The following is a 10,239-nucleotide window of genomic DNA, read 5'->3' as shown; positions in this document are numbered from 1 at the left end:
CTTTAAAAACATCAACTACAAGATATTGTGAGCAACATTAATGGGCCCAATCCTTAATCACAATAAGCTTGACGTCTCAAGGGGTCATTTTCTACAAATAGTACGATTAGAATAAAGCGGCCCTCAAAATTATTTTTTCAGATTCGTTTTCGAATACACAAGGCATTTTATTCAAAGTGTCTTGTTTAAGCAAAAAAAAGGGAGTAGCTTTCCAAAAAGATTTGACTGCTGAGCAGACTGCTCATCTCAATCAAACCTGTCTAATCATTAGGCCCTGCAATTCCAAACTGACTAGGAGCTTGTCAGTGAATTTCCCATATGCTCAAATCCTGAATATCAAAAAGGTAACAAAAGTTCTTATCCTCTCTCATTCTGGCAAGGAAAACGGCTACTAAATGAACAGCCGCATTCTTCTCCGTTCATGAACATGATAGCCCTGGACAAGACCGATTGAAAGCTAAAACACCAAGTCCCACATTAACAAGCAAGTCATGGTGATCATGCTGGAACACCCTCAGATGGCAACACTTGTGTTCAAAATACTCAGATTATGAACATCAAAATACTCAGACTATGAACATAAAGACTCAAATGTAATGCAACATACACCAAACAACCAGATTTCATGAAACCTGACAGATACAAATATTGCACTAGTCAGACAAGAGGGCAGAAAAACTGGTCAGGACAGCTCTTAAGCCCCATCTCTTTGGGTAATCAGAGACACTTCTGCATCACCTCCCACTTGTCTCATTGCTGAGGTGAGCAACATCAACCTATCCAATTCTTGTCAGACATTTGAAGAGCCAAGCTTCTTCTAAGACTCTTTGTTTTCTGCCAATTCCTTGCAACTCTCCTTCAGAGCATTGTCTGGTTGCTTATAGAGAACTTCTCTTATCCTCTGAAAGACCAGATGCACAGGTATGCAAGTCACAAGTGGAGCCTTGGAGACCTCAGGCGGAACAGCCCTGTGACTTACATGCATCCCACCGTACTCCTTCCCAACAGCGAAATCAGTAGATGCTAAGGATGACAACATTCGTGTCTTCTGGAGTGTTGCACCTGACTTTCTTGAAGGCTTGCGCCCGCTGTACTTGGACCTCACCTTACATACAGGGTCCCTTTCTAGACTCTGATTGAGAGACTTGTGCCTGGGGCAGCGAGGTACTCGGGCAGTAATCATCTGCCTAACAGAATTTGGCTTGGTTTTACGCCAGTGTGAGCTGAATACAGTCCTGCTTCCCAAAACTTGAACTGAAACAGGATAACCCAAAACAGCTCGATTCATGACTTCACTAAATAGAGACACCAGCTCATCACACACTCTCTCATTTCCTTCGTTAAACTCTATTGTGACATTAACCCATTGCAGACCCTGCTTTTGATTATCACAGCTCCAACTTGACTTAGACTTCCTGTTCATAAAGCATATGCTTTGCGATGCGACTTTTTTGCCCCTTGACTTCGTCCTTGGGCTGGGTGTATCGTCTTTGCTGACCAAAAGGTTTAATCTTTTCTCCCTCATAGGCCTCATGTAGGTGCTCTCACTTGTTCTGAGAGTCTGCGGAGCATTAGGGTCTTGATCCTCATTAACACCATCCTTTCTACAGAAATTACCACCTTCGATATGTTTCAAACCCAAACGACGAGGAAATTTCCGTACATTACGCCTTTTTTTAGCTTGCCATGTGGACATTCCTTGCAAAGCAACACGCTCTTCCACATCCTTTTCAGTACAATCAGTACTCTTGCTATGACATGTTTCTGTACGGATGGCATCTGAAAAAACTAAGCTTCTTGAGAAAATTCCAAAGAATCTGCAATTAAACTCTCTCTCTCTCTCTCTCTCTCTCTCTCTCTCTCTCTCTCTCTCTCTCTCTCTCTCTATATATATATATATATATATATAAAATCGACCATAGGTCCATATACAAGAAATATGGGAAAAACCCTAACGAATATACAATGAGATCATGGGGAACAAACCACCGAATACATTTGAGGATTACGATACTCTAATCAGGTGGTGAAATGTAGCTGTCTGGATAGTGATCACGTCTATGTGAATCTGCCCGTACCGATGCACTAGACAACACAGATCTAGCACTTGCACAAAGACGACACAGTCAGTGCACATTCACATCAGATCAATCGCATAAAAATTGATTCCAAATCTAAGACCATGATTCCTGGAAACGTATTTAGCAATCGCCTCTAGGTCTAGCCCAAACCTCACTGATGTCGGATTAGCTAATTCTTATTGCGATAATGTCTATTGATTGTCAAGACCGAAATGATGCAGTCATTTCGTCTCACAGTTCCTGTACTCAAACAAAACACATGAGAGAGTACACATCAATCAGGTTCCACTTCGGGAATTCCCATTTTCAATATTCATAAATTCATACAGCAGAATACTGTCAGCACAACAGTATCTTGAAATCCAAAGGGAAATCAATGACTATTCCATCCAGGTAATCTGTGACAAAGGAGCGGATTGACTCCCCTCTTGTGCAATCCCGTCTGCACCAGATTCAACCCTGCTGATCCACGGGATCTTTCGGAGTAGACACAACTAAACCGAAAGCCTCAAGGTAAAGTTCCAAAATTTGAGAAGTATCTGCTAGGTCCTCCATCCACTTCGCATCCAATGCCGGATTGTTCTTAAATATCACTAAGAACCCCCGAATCACTTTACCTTTCGCTTTTCTTTCCTTATGTGCCAAAATCTGTTCTAGAACGAGTAGCCTTCTTGTACCGTGCTTGAGACTTCTCTAGAGCCTCGCGAACCTTAGCAAAAGCAGTGTCCAAGTCCCTCATATATTGATCGGCTTCAAAAATCTTGTCTTGGGTGCTTAGAAATATAGGGACTTTCTTAGCACCTTCGATTGCCTCAAATGGCACCTTCCACGTCGAGGAGTGAACCGTGTTATTGTAGGAAAATTCCACCAAAGGCAAATATTTTTCCATTGAGTCTTTTGATCTGAGATGTAAGACTTCAATAAATCCAAAACCATTGACTTGGCTATCTCAGATTGCCAATCTGTCTGCGGGGAATGATGACGAGATCTACAAACGCGTGCCAATGTTCTCCCAAATAGCCTTCCAAAACAAACTCGTGAATCGGGGATCTCTATCGGAGACTATGGTCTCAGGCATGCCATGTAATTGAAATATCTGAGCAATGAATAGTCTCACTAAATGATCGGGCTTGATTGTTTTCTTTACTGGAATGAAATGAGCTTGCTTGCTAAATCTCTCAATGACAATCCAAATTTCATCGTGTCCACTTTGAGTTTTCAAGAGATCAAAAATGAAATCCATTAGGAATGGATAAAGGTTGTGGTAGTCCCTGTGCCTTATGCCTGTCAAACTTGACCTTTTGGCATACTAAACAATTGCGAACAAAGTCGTCTACATCCTTTTTGAGTCTCAACCAATAGAAGTAACGCTCCACACCCTTCAAGGTGGTGTCTATGCCGCGGAGACCCGTACAAGCTGGGCAATGGCACTCTGTCAAGACCTTTTCTCTCAAAGATTGTGTAGCACACAACATCGTTTTCCTCATCAAGTAGCCATCCTGTATGGAATGATGAGCACGGAGCGGTATGTGCAAGTGAAAGAGCACGTGAAGAAGTGCAGGGTATGCACCTTGGAGAGGGGCGAGTGCAAGCAAAGAGATGGGCGCTAGCAGAACGAAGAGGGAGAGAGAGAGAGGTAGCGCTAGATTTTGAAAGGGGAAGAATTAAGTGAGTAAAATGACTCACCTTCCCTTTATTAAAAGTATAGGACCAATTTTCAAGTTAGTGGCCAAGTTCAATGTGAACTTGGCCAAAGGTTAATAACCTTTAAACTATACACAAAAGGGGGCCATTTGGGCCTTTAACCCAACAACCTCCCACTTAAAGGCATAAATGGCGCCTTTAAGCTACGTGACTCCCACCATCTGTATGCATAGCTGATGTTGTGCTTTGGATAAGCACTTAGTGAGAGCATCTGCTGGATTTTGTGATGTATGGACCTTAACCAATGTAATAAGGCCATCCTCAAGCACTTCTCGAATGAAGTGATACCGCACATCAATATGCTTTGTGCGTGCATGAAACATGGCATTCTTTGCCAGACATATGGCACTCTGGCTATCACAACCAAGCATAGGTGCCTTGGCAGGCAAACCAAAAATCACTGCATAGACGTGACAACCAAATGGCTTCTTTGGAAGCCTCAGTGGCTGAAATATATTCAGCCTCTGTCGTAGACAATGCAACAATCTTTTGCAATCTAGAACACCAGTAAACAGCACCTCCCGCAAGAGTAAACACATAGCTACTTGTGGATTTCCGTGTATCCACATCACCAGCCATGTCAGAGTCACAAAATCCATTCAACTCCAATGGTCCTTTACCATAGCAGAGGAATTTGTTTTTAGTCCCTTTCAAGTACCTCATAATGGACTTCACTGCATCCCAATGCAACCTGCCTGGATTAGCCATAAACCGGCTCACAACTCCCACTGCATGGGTTATGTCAGGCATAGTAGCAACCATAGCATACATAAGTGAACCACAAGCTGAAGCGTAAGGCACACTTTGCATGTCATTGGCTTCTTCCTTTAACTTGGGACAATCATCCTTGGAGATCTTGACATATGGCTGTAATGGCACGCCAAGAGGCTTTGCTTCAACCATGTTAAATCTGTCCGGCACCCTTTCAATGTACTTTTCTTGCGACAAATACAATAGGCGCTGATCTCTTGCCTTCTAACACGCACTCCAAGTATATGTTCAGCTGCCCCAAGATCTTTCATTGAAAATGCAGATTTCAACTGCCCTTTAAGAGCATCAACAGTGCTTCTTTTCTTTGCAGCTATCAACATATCATCTACATAGAGCACAAGAATGATAGGGCTGCCATCCTCATCATGTTTGGTATACAAACAATGGTCTGCATGGCTTCTTTTGTAACCAAGTTTAAGCATGAAGCGATCAAACTTCTTGTACCATTGTCTACATGATTGTTTCAGCCCATACAAGCTTCTATTGAGCATACATACCAAATGTTCCTTGCCAGGAATAACAAAACCCTCGGATTGCTTCATGTAAAGCTCTTCTTCCACATCACCATGCAAGAAAGCGGTATGTACATCCATTTGGTCCATTTCCAAATCAAGAGCAGCCACTATGGCAAACAATACACAAAGTGGTCATCTTCACAACATGAGAAAACACTTCCTGAAAGTCTATGCCCTTGGTTTGAACATATCCCTTTGCAACTAGCCTTGCCTTATACTTGGGTTTTGCATCAACAGTCTTGATTTTATACACCCATTTGTTAGGAATAGCCTTCCTTCCTTTGGGCAATTCCACCAAATCCCAAGTATGATTAGCATGCAAAGCTTTAATCTCTTCTTGCATAGCAAGCTGCCACTTGTCGTTGTGCTCACATGTCTTTGCCTCTTTATACATAAGAGGCTCTCCCTCATGTGTCAACAAAGTACCTGTAAACAACGACAAGTGCTCTGCAGCGCTCTTGGACTCATCTAGTTGCATGCCAACAAGTTTTCGCATCAAATGCACTTGATTGACAAGCGTTGTATTCTCATACATTCCCTTTAACTTCTCCCACACATCAAAAGCACTTGCGAGACCTTTCACATCAATGACTGTCTCATCGATCATGGTCATTTTAATGTATGTAACAACCTTCCTGTTCAGGCTAACCCATGCTTCATCCGTCATATTCTTTGGCTTTACCTGTTCAAGTGTCCCTTCACAATCCTTAAGAAATAGGATTCCCTGGATCCTGTCTTTCCAAAGATCGAAACCTGTTCCATCGAACCTCCTAATCTCGAAGAGATTCTTTACATCCGAAGAAGATGAGGCCATAGTTACACGAATAAGAGGGCTAATACGCTGAATTTTTGAGCAAAATGCACAAAAACCGGAGTATAACCTCACAGAGGTGTGCACTACAGCTCCAAATGGTCGCAGGAGCAATTTGGGGCAAAATAGGTCGATTTAGGCACAAAAAACAATTTCTGAAATTTATGCGCAAGAAATTTCAACAAGCGAATTTGTGCTCAAAAACAACAATTTTAGTTGTTTTTAACCTCACAGAACATACATAAGACTAATACATAGCCTTTAGAAGCATGTATGAGCAGAAGCCCCAATTTGTAGAATCAAATTGCACGAAATTGAGCCACAAATGGTCATACATAGCCAAAACTTGTCAAATGTGCGTAGATTGCATCAATTTGCACTTTCCCCACTGTAGTCACATCATAAAAATACTTGCAAAAACTTGCGTAAATCTGAAATTTTCTGAAAACACCTGTTTTGGGACCTGTTTTTCGGCAATTTCAATGTTTTCGGGTAGCGGGGACCTAGCAAAGATATTCCCACACCTTAATACATGATTTGCAAAACCTGTATTTTGTTGTCATAACCTGAAATTTGCTGATTTTGACCTAATGTCAGCCTGTTTTAGGTCAATTTGACTTGCCGGGAGCTCTCTAGTGTCCGGGGACGAGTCCTTTGGCGATGAAATTGCAAAATCTCGCGTGAAAGTTGACCGAAAAACAGCGTTTGCAGGTTTGGGAGCAAACCCTAATAGGGCTCTGATACCAATTGATGAGCGCGGAGCAATATGTGCAAGTGAAAGAGCACGCGAAGAAGTGCAGGGTGTGCACCTTGGAGAGGGGCGAGTGCAAGCAGAGAGATAGGCGCTAGCAGAACGAAGAAGGAGAGAGAGAGGTAGCGCTAGATTTTGGAAGGGGAAGAATTAAGTGAGTAAAATGACTCACCTTCCCTTTATTAAAAGTATAGGACCAATTTTAAAGTTAGTGGCCAAGTTCAATGTGAACTTGGTCAAAGGTTAATAACCTTTAAACTATACACAAAAGGGGGCCATTTGGGCCTTTAACCCAACATAGAATACCCTAAAACTGTCTCCCCATTCTGTATTCGAGTAAAAATGTCCACAAAGTTAGGATTTGTGGCGTGCTAGTCAACCATATCCTCGAAGCTTTTGTGATGAATCGCAAAAATAGCCAGAACTAAGGACTTCCGAGATTATGCATCTAACACTAAATTTTTATGTCCCTCAATGGACAATTTGAAAGTGAAACTCTGACAAGATGTTATAGCCCAGCACATCTGCTTTTTTGAAAGCTGCTTCTGTGACTAGTAGCGTAGACTCTGATGATCTGTAAAAACTGTGAAATCGGCTCCGAGTAAATAGTGTCGCCATTGTGTAAGAGCATGAATCACTACCAATAGCTCTTTCTCATATATCTGTGCTACCAATTTTGGTCGTGAAAACATCTTGCTTTCATAAGCAATCACATGGCCTTCTTGTATCAAGACTGCTCCCAGACTACGACGACAAGCATCACAATAAACTTCGAATGGCTTTTGCAAACTGGCAAAGCCAAACTGGTTCGGTAGTCATTTTTTCTATAAGTGTCTGGAAAGCAGTCAACTATGTTGGGTCCCCACAAGAAAGTGACTCCTTGCTGAGTCAATAAATACAAAGATAAAGCTATCTCTGCAAACTTCCTAATAAACCGCTGATAATGAGAGCACGAGCCCAAAAGCTTCTAACTTCGAGAACATTCTTTAGGTCAGGCCAATCGCGGATAGTCTCAATTTTGGCCGCGTCCATCTGTACTCCTACTGAGACGATGTGTCCCAAGAAATGTATCTCCGATAAGAAAAACTCCCTCTTGTTGGCATTGATAACCAATCTATGCTTGCGCAATGCCTGAAAGACCTGGAGCAGATGATGTCGGTGCTCTGCTTCATTCTTGGAGAAAACTATAATGTCGTCAAAGAAAGTGCCGACAAAAGACCGATACTCTAGAAAAATCCTATACATCATTCGATTAAATGTTGCTGGGGCATTTGTGAGTCCAAAAGGTTTCACCAAAAATTCGTATAAACCAAAACTTGTCCGAAAGGCTGTCTCTTGTAGACATCTCCCGGAGAGATTCTCATTTGATGATATCTTCTTTTCAAATCAATCTTGTTGAAACAAGTTTGTCAAGAATATCATCGATCCTTGGAATAAAAATTAGTTCTTGATGGTGATTTTATTGAGAACTCTATAATCAATGCACATTCTCCAAGATCCTTCTTTCTCTAGTACTAATAAAATCCAAGAACAGTAAGGTGATGTACTAGGTTGGATGAGACCCTTTTCTAAAAATTCTTTACTTGGTTCATGCTTTCTTCATTCTGGGCTCGGCTAACTCGATAAGGTGGCCGGTTCGGTGGTGTGCTTCCAGGAATCAAGTCAATGGTGTGGTCCTCAAGACGAGGTGGAGGTAACTCGCCTGGTAGGCCTTCAGAGAAACAGTCAGCATGTGTTTGCAGAAATTCTTGTCGTTCTTTATCCAATTGAGACATATTGGTTCTTTGTTCATCATTCAATTCTTTCTAGTAGATTGAGTAAACAAAAAGATTGGATTTCATTAATTTTGAAATGGCCAAAGCTGATACAATAGGGACGGACTCGCCCTTCAATGTTACATCAAGTACAATTTTCTTGCCCTTCTCATTCGTCAAAGTCGCTTTCTTGGTCCGATAGTCAACCACGACGTTGTAATTGTGGTACCAAGAGATTCCTAGGAGGACGTCACGCCCTTCCAAAGGCATGATGTAAAAGCCCCGTGCCCTAATTCGTGGCCCCATCTTATCAGGCGTAATTCCAAGTCGAGCCGCCAATTCAAGTGAAATGAAGTTGGCCTTGGCTCCTCCATCAAAGAAGCCCGATCTTTTACTTTGCCCCATGCGCGGTAAAGTTTTGTGCTTTTGTCCATTTGACTCGGGTCTGTCCGAAAGTGAAGTATGGCACGCACAAAATGATGAGACTCCTCAAGCCTTTACCAATTCTAACCATGGGAATATAGCAATGGACTTCATTCTTTAACTTCCCAAGAATCGGAGTGGGCATGATGGCATTTGGACTATTGTGGATAGATTCAGTAAACAAGTCCACTTTGTACCAATAAAGAGGATAATGAAGGCCGATCATTTGGCAAAGTTGTTTGTCTCGCATTGTTACACGCCTTGACACTCCAAGCGAGAAATCAGTAGCAACACACGAACAAAATCTACAAATGACTGTACTTGAATAGAGAGAGAGAGAGAGGGGAGAGAGTCGACACATCACAACGGAGTTCCGAGCCAAGAAGCACTGGCCCCAAAGCCGCCGCCCCTTCCAATATTTCTTTATTATTGCTTCACCAAGGTACAACTCCCCGAAGGTCCATTCTCTCTTAACACTCTGTGTTTGGATTCCCTCTAGAGACTGGCCCTTTAGGCACTTATAAGTTGTACAAGGGATGCCTAAAAGAAGACCCCCAAAATCACTTGACCCGAAAAGCATCTACTCCCAAAATGTCACACATGTATGCCAGCTTTTCAACCAGCCCCAAACGCAAAATTTTGTACAGGAGTGCCACATGTCACAACACCGCAAACCACGGAAATTTCTGGCAGCCCTTATGCTTTGTTTGGTTTAGGGTTTAGGCCCCTCGACCGGTGTCCATAGGTCGGTAGGGCTAGGTTTTCAAATCCCTAACCCCTTTGGACCCCCCGGCCACATCTTCAAGTTCTTCCAAGTTAGAGTTTTTAACTCTAACCCCTTGTCCTCTCCGGTTGGGCACGCCACATCACCAACTTGTGACATACCCCCCCCCTTTTGTCAAAGCATTGTAATAGCCCTCAATCACTCCTACAAAACAGCCAAAGAACAAAAACCTTCTTCGGTGGACATTGAGTCTATGTGCTCAAGCACCAAACTCCACAAATCCAACACTTTCAAAAAGACATCAGTCGTTGATCACATTTCTGTCAAGGGTCTCAGACACAAATCAGGATCATTGTAACATATTTAGCAATCATATTCAAACCGCGCTAACCTTATCACAGATATCTTTGTCTACAAAATCGAGTTAGTATCTTATTCATATCCTTTCTTTTTACATTTCAAGCACATGAACAGACTGAACAACTTTAAGCACTTCAAATAACAACTGACTTGAAAGAGATGCACGACACACGAGACGAGGAGTGGCGGAGTTCCACCCCAAGAGAACACCAGCCCCAAACCTTGGCACCCTTTTCGGTATTTCTTTATATTGCTTGAACTCAATACAATGTCGGTGCTCCATCCTCTGCACCTTCTCCTGGAAGCATGCCAGAGAATAAGCCCTTGGCGAAAAACAATTACATG

The 10,239-nt window shown here is 42.4% G+C and overlaps 1 protein-coding gene across 1 annotated transcript in view; it reads right to left on the bottom strand.

Annotated features, from left to right (window-relative positions):
* Positions 1 to 604: 604 nt before the first annotated feature.
* Positions 605 to 10,239, bottom strand: part of LOC147438312 (uncharacterized) — a 48,572-nt gene continuing 38,937 nt past the window's right edge. The window contains exon 3 of the mRNA XM_086487595.1: positions 605 to 1,779. Coding sequence (XP_086343721.1) covers positions 818 to 1,779 — 962 coding nt within the window. The 3' untranslated portion in view covers positions 605 to 817. The remainder of the gene's footprint in view (positions 1,780 to 10,239) is intronic.

Source organism: Adiantum capillus-veneris, chromosome 17, assembly GCF_014529385.1.
Source record: "Adiantum capillus-veneris isolate H3 chromosome 17, ASM1452938v2, whole genome shotgun sequence".
NCBI classification, from domain to species: domain Eukaryota; kingdom Viridiplantae; phylum Streptophyta; class Polypodiopsida; order Polypodiales; family Pteridaceae; genus Adiantum; species Adiantum capillus-veneris.
This window is presented reverse-complemented; position numbering and strand designations above follow the sequence as displayed.